Source organism: Phycodurus eques, chromosome 2 (genome assembly GCF_024500275.1).
Source record: "Phycodurus eques isolate BA_2022a chromosome 2, UOR_Pequ_1.1, whole genome shotgun sequence".
NCBI lineage: Eukaryota > Metazoa > Chordata > Actinopteri > Syngnathiformes > Syngnathidae > Phycodurus > Phycodurus eques.
This window is the reverse complement of record NC_084526.1, coordinates 32,962,808-32,982,140: the sequence shown is the minus strand read 5'-3', so window position 1 is coordinate 32,982,140 and position 19,333 is coordinate 32,962,808. Positions and strand designations below refer to the sequence as shown.

Here is a 19,333-nt window from a genome sequence, read left to right as displayed (position 1 = left end):
TGGAGTTTGCATGTCCTCCCCGTGCCTGCATGGGTTTTCTCTGGGTACTCCGGTTGCCTCCCACATCCCAAAAACATGCGTGGTAGGTTGATTGAAGACTCTAAATTGTTCGTAGGCGTGAATGCGAGTGCAAATGACTGTTTCTATGTGCCCTGCGAATGGCTGGCGACCAGTTCAGGGTGTACCCTGCCTCTCGCCCGAAGATAGCTGGGATAGGCTCCAGTACGCCTGTGACCCTAGTGAGGATAAGCGGTACGCAAAATGAATGAATGGATGGACATCATTCTGGTTGGGCATCGAGAATTGAGAACCGATTGGAATTGGGATTAACGTTCCGGTTCTCCACGAATCGTTAAAATTGAAAAATTTCCGTTCCCAGTTTCGATGCCTCCAGTCCGCCCTCCCTGAAGAAGAGGTGGCAAAAACCAACGAAGAAGCGGTGAAAACCAACAAAGAAGAACGTGGACAAAGACGTGCTTGTGCCCAACGGCGGCGAACAAATGTGTGTCTTAACTTTGTTAAAATTAATGACCAGTCGCCTCTGTGCAACACTTGGAATAAGATTATATTGTGCAAAGGAGGTTTTCACGATGTGTAGCATCTGACGTGGTCCAAGCCTCAAGCCCACTATGTCAATTGGGTGAGTGAAACAATAAAATACGTCTACAGTATGCCAACATTGAAACAGCTAACAAGGTAAACGGTTGGTTGCACTTTTGCACTGATGGTTTTTAGCGTTTATTTTTGTCTTCAAACCAACATAAGTGCCGATGACAGAAAAAAAAAAAGCTTAACATTGAGCTAAAACTTGACCGTAGCAACTTTACATCACAATAAATTGGGACAAAATTCACAAACTTTGTCTCACAGTATCACAAACACTAACCTTGTGCGTCATTGGTAAAAATCGGGAAAGGAATCAGCGTTTTATAGCATTTGTTTCCATCCGTTTAACAAAAAAAAAAAAAAAAAAAAGATACATATCACCGGAGCCGTGTGAAGTTACTTTTCGCGCCAAAAAGCAGAATTTCGGTGCGTACCCTTCAAAATATAAGGCTAAAAAGCGTAAAACAGGAAGTCAACAGGAAGTAAAACTCGCACACACAAACCATTTGACGTGATGAAACCGCCCCAAATAACTATTTTAACAATGCTATATTTAACTTTTAGTTGAAACATTAATTAGTTAATATTAATCCTAATTTCCTAATCAAGTCCAATCAGTATAATCAAACACAGCTGGACTCCAATGAAGGTTTAGAACCATCTCAACGATGATCAGAAGAAAGGGACAGCCCTCAGAGTTAAATATATGAGTGTCACAACAAAGGGTCTGAATACTCAAGGCTGTGTGATATTCCAGTTTTTATTTATTAATTAATCTGCAAAAATGTCAACAATTCCGTTTTTTGTGCCAATATAGGGTGCGACTGCATGATGGACGACTCGTTAGCGCAACTGCCTCACAGTTCTGAGGACCGGTGTTCAAATCGCATCCGGGCCTGTGTGGAGTTTGCATGTACTCCCTGTGCCTGCGTGGGTTTTCTCCGGGTACTCCGGTTTCCTCCCACATCCCAAAAACATACATGGTCGGTTAATTGAGGACTCTAAATTGCCCGTAGGTGTGAATGTGAGTGCAAATGGTTGTTTATATGTGCCCTGCAATTGGCTGGCAGCCAGTTCAGGGTGTACGCCCGAAGATAGCTGGAATAGGCTCCAGCACGCCCGTGACCCTAGTGAGGATAAGCGGTACAGAAAATAGATTGATGGATATGGGGTGCTGTGTGTATATTGATGAGGGGGAAAAAAAGTATTTATATGATTTTAGCAAATGGCTGCAATCTAACAAAGAGTGAAAAGTTTAAAGGGGTCGGAATACTTTCCATACCCACTGTACATATACATGAAACGGAAATAATATAACGTTAACAACATAAGAAATTTAAATACAGTATCTATATTTGAACTAGAAAGCTGTAAAAACCTATTTTTTGCTTCAGACTCATGTCAGCCATATTCCTCTAAAAGGAACTTTATCATTGCATTTTGTGACGCTTGTCATTTTGGCACTGGGCTTGCATTGTATTGTATATAGGTTTTCCGCCGTCCGGTTATTTATAGCGTTGACCAGACCTTGTGTGTTTAGTAAACCCGATGTCGGACAAGGATATTTAAACACTCAGACGATGAAATGCTGCATTACATGAGTGATGAGGCTACAGCTTAACTATATGGAAAGCGAACGTCACAGTACCCTCAGAAGCGTCATTATTAGCTGACGCTACATTAGCTGTGTAGCTTTTGAATGTGACTGAGCTAATCATTTTTTATAATCGTTCATAAAATGCGGTACATTGTAGTGAAGTCTGTTTAAGTCTCTGAATTTATCGCAGTTATCTGACGGGAGACTGGTGAGTGCGAGCTCGTCATAACGAGATAGGGCTGCAGCTGTCGAATATTTTAGTATCGGAGTATCCTACAAAAAAATTATTGAATAATTGAATATTCGGATAAATTATTTTTGCTCGGTTAAAGACCAATTATGAATTCACAAGAAAACAATTACCAATTGTTTTTTCTTAAATGCACAGTGAGAAACTAATTATTCTCTTGTCTCGAAATATTTTCAGTGAAGCAAGAAAACAAATTTCAGTTTAAACTAAAGGTATTCATTAAAAAAGGAGTGAGGAGCTTGTCGTCCAACTTGAGCAGCTAGCATTTCAGGATGTGACATCATAATACAGTAGGTTTGTGGCTGTGCATTTATTAGCACAGACCAGACTAACTAAAATACAGATGAAAATGAAGACACCTCGATAGGAAACACAAATATTACCTTCCATCCATACATCCATTTTCCATACCGCTTCTCCTCACAAGGGTCGCGGGCGTGCTGGAACCTATCCCAGCTATCTTCGGGCGAGAGGCGGGGTACACCCAGAGCTGGTCGCCAGCCAATCGCAGATTACCTTAATAAATGTTTTCCCCCCTTAAAGGTGTACACCTATAAATACCGATAGAGTATCAAACTCAATCAAACTGGGAAGGCTGACAGTGAATGAGTTAAATCAGCGGATCCCAGAGGCAGAGAAAATTCCTCCAGCATTGTTTGTATTCAAAGTACTCGAAACATTTGAGTATTCGTTGCAGCCCAAGTTGATAAAAAACACTTGGTTTTAAGGACTATACACCCCTTCGTCTTAGCCCTGCCCCTTAGGAATTGGGATACCCCTTCGTTCTCATGCACGTGCAAAACTAAGGAGTATGACGAAGGGGAAGGGCTAAGGGTACAACTGGGATTGGCCTAAAGTCTGTATGTGTCTGTGGCGTCCAACCATTTGTCATGTCCTTTAACTGCATGATCATTACGGTTAGTAACCTGTGTGTATGTGTTCAAGTCTATAATGGTTTATGTCATCATGGAATGCTGCTGTCTAATTCTAACCTCATGCCATGCAAACTCTACCTTAACATTTCCAGATGACAAAGAGAACCCACCGACTGCACTGGGACAGTTACTGTGAGAGTGAAGCGGTCAGTATCTGAGTGTCAGTTGTAGAAGTCATAGAAGCCACACTTTCCCTGCACACTGCCTTCCTGCTTCACATTTCTGTTCCCTTTTGGGTATTTCCTGGTTTGCTCTGGGTTATGTTTTCCTATCTGTGTTTATTCTCCCTTTGTAACCTGTTGGAATGATGTTAGTATGTCTAGTCATATCCTGACCACTGTAGAGCCCTTGTCTGCAAATTGCAATCCTTTTATTGGGCATTGTAATGTTTTCATATGCTTGTAGTGAATTCTTCTACAGTCCAGAAATAAGGTCATCACTAAGTTATTTGTTTGGTGCAACACTGAGTTTTTCAGGAAATACAAGGAGTATCAGAAAAGGTCCAGGAATGGTGTCACAAAAGCGGTCAGATGCTCAGGGCATTAAATTTGCAGGGTAACAGGAGACAAAAACAATGTTTCTCTTTAATTGCAAAAATGTAAGTAATAGGCATGGCCACTTCAGTCTTGATTGATGATTCATATTCAAGAGTGAGCCAGTCTGCTCCCCATTACTTAGCATGTTCAGGGAGTTTAAATAGTTTTTATAGCAAGTCACAGATAAAAAACACTGAAGACCATCTTTCGGAGTAAATACTTATCTGTATGTAATTTTATTGTTCTTTTCTTCAAGATGGCAACAACAATACAAGTCACTTAGTGTAATCATGGTCGTCATTATCCATCCAATATAGTGAAATGTTTTAAAAGATGTAATTTCCTTATATTTCAATTTTTTATTTTAATTTCCTTATACAGTAACAAAGACAGTTACTCTCACTCCCCATCAACCTACAACCCCCCTTTAATAGGTACACCCGATTTGTACCTCCATTTGCTATCACAACTATATTAATTAATTATGACTTGGATTTCTCAAGGAACTGGAAGCTTTGTCATTCTTATTAACATGATGGAATAATATGGTTGCCACAGTTTTTTTTTTTGCCATTCCAAGATGTGATCCTCCTGTTCCAGGACAACTTAAAGATTCTTAGACCTGTCACGATAAAATTTTTTCAAAGATGATATATTTTCCCCAAAAATATCACAATAAAAGATAACATTGTTTTTTTAATGCCTCTGAAATCACGAAAATAAGGCCTGCCCTTATTATTAAAAAAAAATGTTTGGGTTTTAAATCGGGATTATTTTATTGTTTTTATTATAATTCCCCTTCTTGTTTCTCTTTTAAATTGTTTTTCTTTGCTCTGTGATATGGATCCCCCGGGGTCTGAAATAAAGAATAAAGAGCTGCAAGACTAGCCTGGTTTACATGGTGCCTTCTATTCCAATTCTAATCAGTTTAGAAGCCCAAACTGAATAAAATGCTCCAGAGAAACCCCTCAATTGGAATAAACAGGCCAAATCCGAATGGAATTTCATTTGGTTTCACAGGGGTGGAATATTCCTTTTGCTAAACCGAAGTAAATTTGTGCCATGCTTCGTCTTGACGTGAATGTGCGGTGACGTCATCATTTATTTACACACGGCGTAAATATGGTGGCGCCCAACGGAGCTCGTATGCAATGGACATCTTGTTTTTAATTACCGTATTTTCATGACCATAGGACATATTAAAAGACGCAGTCGCAGTTAAGGTGTCTATTTCTCTTTTAACACATACATAAGGCACACCGCATTATTGGGCGCAGGCATGGTAAAACATACGCTAGCTTAAAACATACGGTAGCATGCATGCACGCTAAAATACATTTTTTTTAAAAGGCAGCGGGAGCGAAACTGAGTTCGGTTGTACTTTATTGAAGTATTTAACAATGTACTCACGTTATTTTTTTTATCAATCCTCATCCACAAATCCATCAAAATCCTCATCTTCTGTGTCCGAAATGAACAGCTGGGCAAGTTCTCAATCAAACACGCCAGGTTCCCTCTCGCTATATACCTACTGGGGGCTACTGGGGGCGTGGCTTTAGCATCCTCCAAAAAAAAAAAAAAAAAAAAAAAAAAAAAAAGTTTAGGAAAATATGGGACCTTTAACTTGCTAACAGATGAACAACCATCCATAAATCAAATACAGGACTGTATAAAAGTCCAAAAAAGTCCATTAGTTGAATCACAATGTACATGAAACCATTCATGAGATACATGCTGTAGCATGGCCTTTTTAAAAATGTTTTTACAGTGGGTACGGAAAGTATTCAGAGCCCCTTACATTTTTCATTCTTTGTTGTAGTGCAACTATTTGCTAAAGTCATTTAAATTCATTTTCTTCCTCAATGTACACACAGCACCCCATATTGACAGAAAAAAACGGAGTTGTTGAAATTTTTGCTGATTTATTAAAGAAAAACTTAAATATCACACAGCCATAAGTATTCAGACCCTTTCCTCAGTATTTAGTAGAAACCCCCTTTTGAGCTAAAACAGCCATGAATCTTTTTGGGAATGATACAGCAAGTTTTTCACACCAAGGTTTGGGGATCCTCTGCCATTCCTCCTTGCAGAGCCTCTCGAGTTCTGTCAGGTTGGAGGATGAATTGGGTTTAAGTCAGGGCTCTGACTGGGCCATTCAAGAACAGTCACTGAGTTGTTCTGAAGCCACTCCTTCGTTATTTTAGCTGTTATTTTAGCATTTAATATGGGTGCAGATCTGAGTACAGGTTACCGTTTACTGAGTGAGATTCTCGTCATTTTTGTGTTGTATTATATTAGATCTGGGGTGTCAAACTTTTTGTTGCGGCCTCCATTGTAGTTACAGTTACTCTCAGAGGGCCATTATGACTCTGAAACCAAATAATTGTTTCATCGACTCATAATATTATTACATGTAAACAACAAATTGATGGATAACTACCTTTGAAATCAGGAGTCAACGAACGAGTTTTTTCAGTTCCTGTAAAAAGTAGTTTGGTGACAAAAAAAAAAAATACTTGCAGTGTTTTAACATTATTTATTACATGTGACAATTTGACATTTTGGTACATGTTTAAGCAGGAATCATGGAATTTGACTCGAATGATTTGCTTTCCTGGACCACATAAAATAATGTGGCAGGCTGGATCTGGCCCTTGGACCTTGAGTTTATTACCACATACGAGATAGTTCACTTCATGTTGTGGCCGGTGAATTTTCCTCTTTGCTCTTGTCAGCCATTTTGTGAGCATGCTCCAAATGGAAACTGGAAAAAAATTCCACCACCGGAGGAGTATCTCCACTTGCTGCTCTGCACATCAGACCACAGTGTTGCTCATTTGTTTACTTCCTGATTATGCTTCAGGCCACTGTTTTTCTCCTCCAATGTTCAGTTTAAATGAAAAATCCCAATTTTAAATATTTTAGCAAAAGATTATGAACACAAAAACATTTATTCAACAATATCAGTAAGCGCTTATCCACTTGACAGCAAGTTGCCATTAGCTGTAGTGTCAGTGAGAGAGAGTGATGACTCCTGGTTTCCACATTTTGCAGGACTGCTTCACAGTTGAAGGAGAGGATCTGAAGCACGACTTTGAGAGGCTACAGCTGGGAATGGAGATGGTGGGCTTTCTTCCTTACACACGAAAACAGTGAGTGATGGATGTGCACCCACCTACGTACACATGCACAAATACGTACGCAAGCACAGTAGTTGTAACATACATCAAATGAATGTTAATAATTACTCAGCTGGATCTGGTTTGCAAAAATAATCATGAAAAAAATAAGCTTTCAGTCTTCCACTAGAACCCCTCCGAAAAATATTAAGAAAAGCCTACTCGAACATTTGGAATTTTACGTTTAAATGTGATTAGTTTTTTCTGAACACAGCCACATTCCAGTTTCAAGAGGGTATGCACACTTGTGCTACCACATTATTTCAGTTTTTATTTTATTTTATTTTTTTTTTAAATTTAAATTCCCCGCTCTAAAAGATTTTCAGTTGAGTTGTACTGGTTATAGCTCACATTAATAGTGGAAACCGTTTTTAAATTATTTATCTTGGTCGAATGACTTGACTTTCTCTCTCGCTCTCGTACAGTGCAGACGCTTTTTTGCTCGCTATGCTTGCTTCGCTTCCGTTTACATTTTTTCTTGCTGATAAGCTTGTTTTTCTTCTAAAAAGAAATTAGAAGCAGCGACTCCTGGATATTTTTAAACCTGTGGGACTGTACTTTTTTTTCTAGATAGTCAGTTGTTGCTCTATTCCAATATTTTCTGATACCTTCTCACCATTAGGTGAGCGTTGCATGCTAATTAGCACAAGCCTGCTATTAGCAACAAGGCCAGCAATCAAGATGCCTCCCTTTTCCACTGAGGACTATCACGGACTGCTGCAGAGGATGTCACGAAAATCCACCGTCGGGGAATGAAACCACTCTTCCGATGTCTCAAAATGGTGAGCAGAAGTGTGCTAACAGACAGCCACTTATCTCAACATAGAGGACCGATGTGGACTGCGGAAACTGTAATGGACCATCCAGCAGTTCTCCCTGCAATTTACTGGGAGAAAAGCCCAAAGAATATGTGACAACATCTACAAGGGAGGACAGAACACCAGCAGATTACAGAGGAATCCGGCTGGTTGCGGTCTGCTTCAACCCTGAGTGAGCGGCCGTGGACGGTCACTACAGCGAAGGGCAAGAAAAAAGGACACGAGTCAATGCAAGACATTGACATCAAACTTACAAATAGATTTGAGCCACTTTTACAAGACCCTGGCCAAGAATGCTCATCCCCCACCACTACTGAAAGGTATGAAACTAAATCATACAAGAAAAAAATGGCACCCCAAACGTTAATAGTTGGTGATGGAGCTGTCAAGGATGTGAAACATTTTTGCAGTGAGAAGAACACCAAAGTACTGTGTTTTACCAATGACATGGTGTCTAATATCTCTAAAAAAAAAAAATCTTGAGATCACCAATCAGCACCCAACTGTGAAATCTGCCCTTATACACACAGGGGCCCTGGATGTTCTCAAACAGCAATCAGAGGTACTGAAGCGAGATTTCATGGATCTCTGAACAAAAGTGCAATGTTTGGATGCTGAGGTTTTTATTAGTGGACCTCTCCCACCTATTTGGAGATGAACGTTTCTCTAGGCTCAGTCAATTAAATAAGTGGCTCAAAGAAGTGTGTACGGCACTATACGTGAGTTTCATTGACAATTTCTGCATTTTTTGGGAGCGTAGACCTCTTTACAAGGCAGTCTAAATAGACAAGGGGTTAAGTTATTGGCTACCAACATTTTTCACCGTGTACGTCATTCAGCGGCCCAAAAAGAAAACACTGGCCTTGGTGACACCGCTGAAGAACAAAAAGATGCAGTTGTTCCCAAACAATCGGAGGAACAGGAGATAAGCCGACACGAGGCGCAGACGGATTCATCAGGGTCATCCAAACAATCGGAGGAGCGAATGACAAATGAGATCAGCCAGCACGTTGTATCTCCCACACCCCTCCCTGCCAGGAGAAAAGCCCAATGCAAAACTCACTCTTTACTAGCCTAAAATTATCTGCGAGGTGTGACAGACAGGATGAAGACGATTGTCAATATTGGCATCCAAAGCGCACCCTGCCAAGATCTTCCTTCCATCCCCCCTCGCCTGAAACCACCGTCTACTAAGATGCGAAGGGCCCCTCCTCCACCGATGAAGAACCTTATCTGCGACTCTGACTGATATCTGCGGGGTCTTTACCAGAATAAGTCAGACCCCTATGTAGAGCAGGCATTTTTGATCCCCGTAATTACAAGGGACAGAAAGTCGGTCAAAGTAATATGGTACAAAAGAAGTAGGACTACAAACTTAGTGAGGATAAAATGTGAATCTATCTACCCATTGTCTCCAGTTATCTCTGCGAGACTAGCTATTTTCACTGGGGTCATATCAGGTCACTGGGTTATAAATCAATGTTGATTAATGACATCATTACAACCTACCTCGACTTTTTGTTACTAAATGAGAGGTGGTTAACAGAAAGTAGCTGTAATACCATTTTAAATGAGGCAAAAACAACAAAATTAAATTTTATGAACAAGTGTCGAATAGGGATCAAAGGAGATCGTATTGCTGTTATCTGTAAGTCATTATTTCAGTGTAAATAAATTATACTGGGTGATTTTAGTTTTTTAGTTAAAGGTAACCCAAAGGTTATTGTTATTGGAGAATAGTTTGCGGAAAAACCTAATAAAATACAGATTAATACTTCGTTTTGAGCATATGGATAGCAGCAAATTGATGGTACGTATTATACATAGGTAGAAGCATTTTCCTGATTTTGTATTTTTATTTTTTTATTTTATTTATTTTTTTATTTTTAATCAACTTTGGGGGTACCCATTATACTCTAGAGTGATTACGATAGTTTTATTTTTTTCATGAAAGTAGTGGTCAAGTTGGAAAAGAGTGGTTTTGGGAGCAAAATACATTTTCACGCCTGGCTTGACCTGAGTTCAGACCTTAGCTTTACATTGACATTAGCATGTACTGGAATAGATTTTCCAAAGCTGTCTAGGTCTCCCATTGCCATGCAATTTAGATGGTATAGTATGTACTGAGTGTTATTTAAACCCCATTAAGTTTTTTTTAAATTTTTCGTTTCTTTTAGGATCTTCTCTTTGCTATCAGCCATCCTCCACCTGGGCAACATTCGCTACAAGAGAAAAACCTACAGGGATGACTCTATTGACATCTGTAACCCAGAGGTGTTACCTGTGGTCTCAGAACTCCTGCAGGTACTTCTAGAATCTAGATCATGTTGAAAAGCAAGGCACTAGGAATGTTTCCATATTTACTCCCTTAATGTCTGCTCTGGCTAATCAGCAATGATACTGACAAAGTGGAATTAACATCTGCAGAATTGCTTATCCTAACGCCAAGATGTAAACATGATGCTGAATACAATTGGAGCAAAATGGTTTTCTTCATTACTTTTTGTAGGGAAAAAAATGGGATCTCATTGTAAACAGTACTGTGTGTACTGAGAGTCACATTTAGACATGCGTAATGTGTTTTGATCATTTCTTAATCTATGTAATTGATTTCGTCTGGGTCTCTCAATTGCTGTGCTGTCCAGCTGCAGTAGTAATCCTTCATTGTTCATTACCGGTAAGTCACTCTTGCTGTGACTCTCCACCCATAGTTTCTTTAATTTCCTGGGAGGTTGCTGTAGCTAATGAATACACATGGAAGCTCTGTACTGATTTTTGCTCAGTGACAAGCAACATGCCACTAATGTGATCTAAACATTAGATAATTATCGTTTGTGGACCACTGGGTAATTGAGTTATTATCCAGGTTAAGCATGGTTGACCATCGTTATTGCAAGTTAATTAGGGATGTACCCATCCAACCTTTTTACTTCCGATCCCACACCGATATTGCAGCCTTGAGTTTTGGCCGATACCGATATCGGTCTGATCTGATATCAGCAACATACATAATTTACTTATTTTGTAATGTGGAATGTTAGAAAAGGCTTGATCAATTGATGTTACTCAAACAGAGAAAAAAAAATCAGCAACAGTAGGTATGAGAAACATTTACCCATTTATTATTAACCAATAGGTTACATAAAGTAACTGTGGTGTGCACATTTTGGCCTCTGAGGGGCAGTGCGGTGCACGCAATAAGATACACACTTGTAGTAACAAAGAAAGTAGAAGTCACCATCGAATATTAAGATAAATCTTTTTTTTCTGAGTTTAAATAATATATACCTGAGAATATTATTATATTGCCTGTTTGTTTGTATTTGTACAGCGTTTGTGTCCCAATATTCCGTATTTTGAGAGTTGTATGTGCTGTGAGTTCGATGCTAATTTTCGTTAGCTTGTCAATAGTGTTTTTCATTTGTGTTAGCGTTGAGCTGGCAATTTTTGTGAACAAATATGAAGAAAAAAATGAAGTCTGTGATGTATTTGAACATTCAGTAGGTTTAATTATGTTTAGTTTTACAGTGAACTTCAACTGGAGTGTCAATAAATGACTTTAAGTAAGCAACATACACTCTAACTCAGGGGTGTCAAACTAATTTTATTTTGCAGCCCACATCCAACCCATTTTGATCTCAAGTGGGCCAGACCAGTATATCCATGGCCTGATAAGATATTAATAAAGACAATTAAACTTTTTGGGTGCACATAATTACAAAATTTGGGAAAATATTCACATTTATTGATTATTATCTTGTTGCCAATCTTGTTTCAAATCGTACGAGCAATCTCGAATGTCATTAACAAAATATGTGCAATTTCAACAATATTATGAATCTGTTTTCATCCACAGTTGCAACTTAGAGATCACAGTAGATCTACAAACTGTATGTACCTTTTATAAAACAACCTATTTAGAAATATTTTTAAATGTACATACATTTTCACATCCATCTGAAAATCTTGAAAGGCTCAAATGACTCAGCACACTATACAAACTAAAGTGGGAACTTTTTTAGAATGAAAGTGCAGTTATCCTCCTGCCTAGTAAAAGTATACATGCAGATTGACAGAGTGAAGCAAAAAAAAACGAAAACAAAATAAATGTATTTGTTATGTCTATGTAGCGGTTATGGATGAAATAAGAATTGTGCTTAATTTAGAAGGAAACGATGAGTTGGAAGCAGCGCCTGCGTCACTTATGGGTTATCGTAATTTTAAATTACAGCGTTATAAATCAAGATATTTTATATATGGGGGGCACCACATCATATTTTTAAGTTTCAAGTTATATATTGAGGGGAAATCACGTTTTTAATCAGTCTCTTATCGGAAGGGGGCTACACTTTTAGAAACGTTTGAGTTCTAGACTTCCGAGAGGTTTCGTTCTGAACCCAAACACACACATAATCAATGCAAGTGGTGAATTTTATAGAAAATGTAATACTAAAAAGAGGTTTCTACAGGATAAAACACAGACAAACACAAAACAAATAAGGTACAGACGAACATTGGCAAAGGAAGGGATTTGTGACGTGAGATGAGCAGAATGGGCGTGTAGTGAATGCGTATAGCTGAGGACTCCTCTTCTCGTTAATATAAACCCAAATATGCACTAATCTGTACTTTTAGTAACAGCAATGTTGGACTTGCGTGTCTGGAACACGTTTGAGGCAGGCGAGTCAGGCTCTCGAGTGTTCGGCTGGCCCGGTCCGCACCGGGAATAGGTGGATTCGACGGAAGGGAGGAAGGAAAAAAGGAGGAAAAGCAGGAGGCCAATGAGTTCCCAGGCAGGACGTCTTTCGGGTGTCTCTGTTTGCCAGACGTTCGGAGCGGTCACCTTGCGTCCGCCTCCGTTTCCTCGGACTGAGCTCGGGCCCCCAAGCAGGGTGGCTCGGAGCGCTTGCAGGAGCCTCTGCAGCCGGGGATCATCCAATGCGTCCTTGCCACCTCGTGTGAGGTGGACGTCCTGCCTGGCCCGGTTGTCGGCGAGTTGGTCGGGGTGAGACTAAAGGAAAACTTCTCCACCAAAACTCCCAAAAGCTTCTCAACTGGTCCCAGCTCCGGTCCCTTTTATGGCCGGAGAGGGTCAAAAAGGTGGGGTTTACCCCCCCTCCTCCTTTTCTACCACTTTTGTGAACAGGGCTGGACTGCCTTTTGATGTTATTTTTCCATTTTAGGATTATTTTGTGGTTTAAAACCAGTGGAATAAAATATTAATTATTGGATTTAAGAAAATGAGACCATTTCCTCCCCCTGCATTGTTCCACGCTCATCCTCTTTCATACCTGTAATGAATGTTTCAAGTGTTGTGCGGTGTGGAGAACATTACAATTTTCCATGTGACATTTGTGGTGTGGGGTGGAACATTTCATCTCATTCAGTTAACAGCATATTCGGCGTTAGACATTCAAGTTTGCAGCAATACAGTCACTCGTGGCGTTTATGTAACGTTCTTAACATATTAACTCCCTGTCGAGTCACAGACTGTCTTATGAACCCATGTCTGTAGTGTCGTTCCGTCGCCCGTGCGTGTCGCTGTTGCTTGTTCCAGCTCCCAAGTGGCAATACTCAACAGGGTGGAGGGGCCTTTGTTGGTGCAATCCTTCGACTGGCTTTGATTAACTTAGCATCCGGGGGCGAACTCGGCATCCTTGGGTCTCCGCTTTGAAGCGCCAGGCAGCCGTGATGCACTTGGCGTCGGCATGGCAAAGCAAATGTCTGTGTCTTGTTTTTGATAGTTTATGGCGTTGATTCGTTTAGAGTCTGCGTGTGACGCTGCGTCTCACTAGCAGTTATCGCTTACCTCGGCGGGGAGTGGCGGTATTGCGAGGCTGGGGTGCCGGGTGGCATCTTTTGCGTGGCATGTCCGCTACATCTATTAAGGACACATATCCACAGTAAGTGCAAAATAATAACAAAAATGTGCTGCTTATTTAATTATCACTCAGTAGCTTTCCATAAAAAGCAGTGAATTTATATGAGGTTGGCATTAGTCTGCAGAAACAATTAGCATCCCCGTCCCCAACTATTAGCATAGATCAAATTATCTTGTAAGTTACATCTTACTAAAGAAGTGACTTCCAGCTTTTCCTTGCCAGGGGGTCGCTACCACAGCGAGTCACTCACATGATTTGTTTGTCTGACATAACCTAACCATGTTTATCCGGGCTTATCTAAACCCATGTCCGAATTAACTTCACAAACTCATTTTTTACTGCACATATGCACATTTGCACATGAAATTACTAAACAAACACACACGATATCATACATACATTGGCAGTGCTTCACACAAAGTCTCACTCTCTTACTGCATATTGATTGGAGGCGTGCCCCGCTGTGCCAATCTTTTCTTTTTCTCTCAGCTTCGAGCATGTCACATCACGTGACTCACAGCCCTTCCGGTTCTATAGTCGTTGTGTCAAAATAAAAGCATGAGTTTCAAAATAAGAGTATGTACATATAAATTAATTGAAATTTGAGTGATGGACAGAACACAGGCCGGATAGACCCCTAGACGGGCTGGTTCTGGCCTGCGGGCCGGACGTTTGACACCCCTGCGCTATCTTTGTGCTACTATGTTAGCACCTTAGCAACCTGTTGTGATCACGTGGGATCTGCACGTCGTCCAGGCACTGCTGGATAGAAATGCTGCAGCGTAGCATGGAATGGACTGCTTGTATAAAACAAAATTAAATTTGAGATTTTAGATCCAGTCCGATCAAATCCAATACTCGTTTTTGTTTTGTTTTGTTTTTTTGCTGATATCGGACTGATATCTGATCTCAAAGATCGGATCGGGACACCCCTAAAGTTAATATGAATTTGGTAATCTCCCCTGACAAACTTCCATGCCAACAGTACAGTTTGTAGGACTATACAGAGGGATACTGGCTTTAAAGATTCAGCCACTCTGCACCTAAATAAGTCTGGATACATGTCGGCATTTAATTTAATGAATGATTTAAAACAAAAAGTCCAATGTGGTCATGGATTTATTTGTGCATATTGTGGCTTCAAGCAGACTAAACGATTGTATTTTGTCATGTCATGGCCAGGTCAAGGAGGAGATGTTGATTGAAGCTCTGACAACACGGAAGACAATTACTGTGGGCGAGAAGTTGATTGTCCCATACAAACTGGCCGAGGTGAGTAATTTTCCAATTGTATCTACCATAAGTAAATATTATAGTCAGCCCTGTAGTTACAGAATATACAGATGACTAGAAGCTGATTGTGGTTATGCACTTTCTTGTGCTCAAGATGAGTGTCTTGGTGTGTAGTGTGTCCGGAGGCACGTTGCTCAGCTCTTCAGGCTGACCCGGTCATGTTTACAGGACAGCTTGGACCCATTCTGGATCTCCTCCTGAACTCCTACTCCTGCTCCGCCAGTCTATGGCCGTACATGAACACACACGCCCATACACACGTAGATATTCAGTTTAGAGACGGAAAGGCATTTCAAGCCTCTCTATAGTTTTCATTGGAAAACAAACAAAAGTCATGGACTGCTCATGAGAGCCAGCTTTCTTTTTCTTTTTGTCCTATTCAGCTGTTAGGTCAAGCAGAAAGGATGATCTATATTCTCTTTATGCTGGAACAGTTTACTGTGCCACAGTGGACTTTTTAAGATGCCAATGTGGTTCTTTGTATTCTGATCGATTTTTATTGAAAATTTCAGCCAGACCTCATCATAAATGCTGCTCAATACCACAACAATTTGATTGCCTGTTAGATAAATTCCTGTGTGTGAAAATCTCAACGAAATCAAATAACTTATTGAATTAGTGTTTTTTTTCATTTGGTCGGAGTTATGAAGTTGTTCCAATTTGGAATGTTTTGGGTCTAACTTCTAAATAATGAAATGTTTTTGACTGTGTGTGTGTGTGTGTGAGAGAGAGAGAGAGAGAGAGAGAGAGAAAGAGAGAGAGAGAGTGTGAGCGAGTACAAATTTAAAATACTGTGTTCCTTGATTCATGAAAGGCATATTTGGATTGAGGTTTTCGAATTATATCTTTCTTAGTTGATTATTTGGGAGAAAAAAAGAGCTGTTGCTTTGAGTCGCCATTCTAAAGTTTGTTTTTGTTGTAAAAACCAATACTCACCTTTGCTTTCCAGCGCAAATGTGAATTAGGTTGTTTTTCCTCGATAATTTGACATGGGGCCTTTCATTAAATAATGTTTATGAAACCTTTATCCACCCAAGTTTGTTTAAACAGTGTTTATTTACTTAGTTATATAATTATTGAACAATGCTATACATATAGTATACATGTAAGTTAGATACACTATTGTCGTGTCATTTGGCATGCATGTGCTATTTGTTAGCACTTTACCTGTTTTTATTCAAACCATTCTATGTAACAGTTTCACTCTATTTGACTATTTATGTTCTTGCCAATGGGTACAATTATCCTTTTGCCAAGTGTAATTCCATAAAATGAAACAAAAAGGAGATGGAGTAGTAAATAAAAACAGCATATACTGTAGAGCAGCATGAATCTGTTTAAAACCCCAAGACTGTTTCAGTGGTGTCTGATAAGCCAAGTCTTGTATATTACTAGACAGTATCTTACTGTATATTTGTGTATGTACTTGCAGGCAGGCACAGTGAGAGACTCCATGGCAAAGTCATTGTACAGTGCACTGTTTGACTGGATTGTCTTCAGGATCAACCATGCTCTGCTCAACATCAAGGACCTGGATGAACCCTCCAAGGTAGGGAACTAGAGACATGCCAACCAGCATAACAGCACATGATAAATGACTGTATAGACATAGTCGGCCCTGAAATGATTCTGCTGTGATTGGTTGGCGACCAGTAGAGAGTGTACGCTGCCTCCTGCCCAAAGTCAACCAGAATAGGCGCCGGGCTCCACTATAGAAAACAGATGGATGGGTCAAAATGAGTCTGGTTTTACAGATGATTTGATTATTTCAATTGTAAAATGATTCTAAAAAATCATTTTATGGTCTCATAGATCTTGTCCATCGGGGTGTTAGATATTTTTGGTTTTGAGGACTACGAGAACAACAGCTTTGAGCAGTTTTGCATCAACTTTGCCAATGAGCGTCTCCAGCACTACTTCAATCAGCACACCTTCAAGCTGGAACAGGTGAGTACACCATTAAGACTTGGGTCAATTCGAAAGAAATGTCTTCTTGAACACACACAGATAATTTTTCACTTGAGACTGAGTCCTGGGATGCACATCTCATGGAAATGAGTCCCAGCCCTGGAAAAATGAGTCCCTGCAACTTATCATCACAGAATACAGATACAGTAATCCTCCGCTACACCCCGGTTCTTGCTTCGCCGTCTTGCTACATTATAGATTTTTATTATACTTGTTTCTCTTTCATTTTTAATCTTTTATACAGTTTGTTTGTCGGTTTATTTTTGTGTTATCCATTCCTCTTGCTCACTCTCAATATATTATGTTTCGAGGCCTGCCACGATAGCAAATTTTATTGAACAATATATTTTCCCAAAAACCTTCAAGATGAACAATACTATCATTGTTTTTTTGTTTTTTTTTATGCCACTGATATAATAATATGAGAGCATAATAAAGAATTGGACACACCTTTCAAATTCTGCCCTGGTAATGGTTGCATGGTAGGTTGATTGAAGACTCTAAATTGCCCGTAATTGTGAATGTGAGTGCGACTGCTTGTTTGTTTATGTGTGCCCTGCGATTGGCTGGCAACCAGTTCAGGGTGTACCCCGCCTCCTGCCCAAAGATAGCTGGGATAGGCTCCAGCACGCCCGCGACCCTTGTGAGGAGAAGCGGCTTGGAAAATGGATGGATGGATGAATGTTCACGTGACAAGAAATCAGGGTTGACAGGATCCATCCATCCATCCATTTTCTACACCGCTTATTCTCACATGAATTGTGGGCGTGCTAGAGCCTATCCCAGCTATCTTCGGGCGTGAGGTGGGGTACACCCTGAACTGGTCGGCAGCCAATCGCAGGGCACATATAAACAAACAACCATTCACATTCACACCTACGGGCAATTTAGAGTCTTCAGTTACTCCATCACGCATGTTTTTGGGATGTTGGAGGAAACCGGAGTACCCGGAGAAAACCCACACAGGCATGGGGAGAACATGCAACCTCCACACAGGCGCTAACCATTCGCCACCGTGCCGGGTTGACAGGATTTATTACTTATTTTAAATCTGACATTTTACATACAAAATGTACCATCAACTCGATATACCTTACAATCATTAGTCTTTGTCAGGGTTATTTTAACCAACAGTCTTAACAAATGCTTTGTTTTAATTTTGTGATATCAAATGTTCAGCTTCATTACTCTGTTATCCTGTGCACTTTGTATGGACTTCCAGACCACACATGGCTTTTTCAAATGGTCGAAGGAAAGATGTTGCAAAAACCTGAGTGCGACCAAACATAATTTTCTTCCTTAACAATTTATTGAGCTCTCATGAATGTTGTCGCCAAAGCGTTTGAGGCTTGAACATATTCACTTGTTGGATGAGTCAAATTAGAGAGAAATCACAGTACTGTAGTACTGTACGATGGTATAGATCCCTTAAGTGGATGTTTTTGTCTCAGTCCTAGTATTGTATTTTTCCCAAAATGTAGCTGTCATTTTCTCACTGAGCGCTCACAACATGGGTCCACCTGCGCACTTTTGTGTTTGTCTCAAATGAAGTGGAGTCAGTCCCACTGATTCATTAACATCTCCATTGCTGCCAAATTGTAACTTGTGATACTGATCAACAGAATGGCCTAAGTCTAAGTCACTAAGGACTGTGTCACTATGAAACAAAAAAAAATATCAAATAGAACAAAGAATTACTTGTGTGCATCACATCTCCACCAGTTATTCACCAGATCCTCATGAAGTGATACACTATATTGCCAAAACTATTAACTAACTACACTCGAATTCATCCAAAAGTGTTATACCGTATAGGGTTGATGTCAGGATTGTGCAGGCCAGTCAAGTTCATCCACATCAAACTCTCTTAGCCATGTCTTTATGAACATTGATTTATGCATTGATGAACACTCATATTGGAACAGGAAAGGGCCATCTCCAAACTGTTCCCACAAAGTTGGAAATGTCCAAAATATAAGCCTCCAAAAATAAATATGAGCTCCAGTGAAAGGAACTCTGAATGCTTCAGCATACCAAGAGATTTTGGACAGTTAAACAGTTTGGGGATTACCCCTTGCTGTTCCAACATGTCTGTGCACCAGTGCACGAAGCAAGGTCCATAAAGACATGGATGATAGAATTTGGTATGGATTAATTTGACTGGCCTGCACAAAATCCTGCCTTTCGAGTGGAGAATAAGCCAGGCCTTCTCGTCCAACATCAGTGTGTGACCTCACAAATATGCTCTTGGAAGAATGGATCAAAATTC

The 19,333-nt window shown here is 40.0% G+C and overlaps 1 protein-coding gene across 9 annotated transcripts in view; it reads left to right on the top strand.

Annotated features, from left to right (window-relative positions):
• The window catches only part of myo9aa (myosin IXAa), a 153,069-nt gene that overhangs the window by 81,494 nt on the left and 52,242 nt on the right, over nucleotides 1-19,333 (top strand). For 7 of the 9 annotated variants that reach the window (XM_061670381.1, XM_061670377.1, XM_061670379.1 and 4 more), the window contains 6 exons: nucleotides 3,481-3,534; nucleotides 6,979-7,076; nucleotides 10,099-10,225; nucleotides 14,986-15,075; nucleotides 16,529-16,645; nucleotides 16,909-17,043. In XM_061670381.1, coding sequence (XP_061526365.1) covers nucleotides 3,481-3,534; nucleotides 6,979-7,076; nucleotides 10,099-10,225; nucleotides 14,986-15,075; nucleotides 16,529-16,645; nucleotides 16,909-17,043 — 621 coding nt within the window. Of the gene's footprint in view, nucleotides 1-3,366; nucleotides 3,371-3,480; nucleotides 3,535-6,978; nucleotides 7,077-10,098; nucleotides 10,226-14,985; nucleotides 15,076-16,528; nucleotides 16,646-16,908; nucleotides 17,044-19,333 lie in introns of those variants that run through there. The other 2 variants (XM_061670383.1, XM_061670378.1) reach the window with 2 other exon arrangements.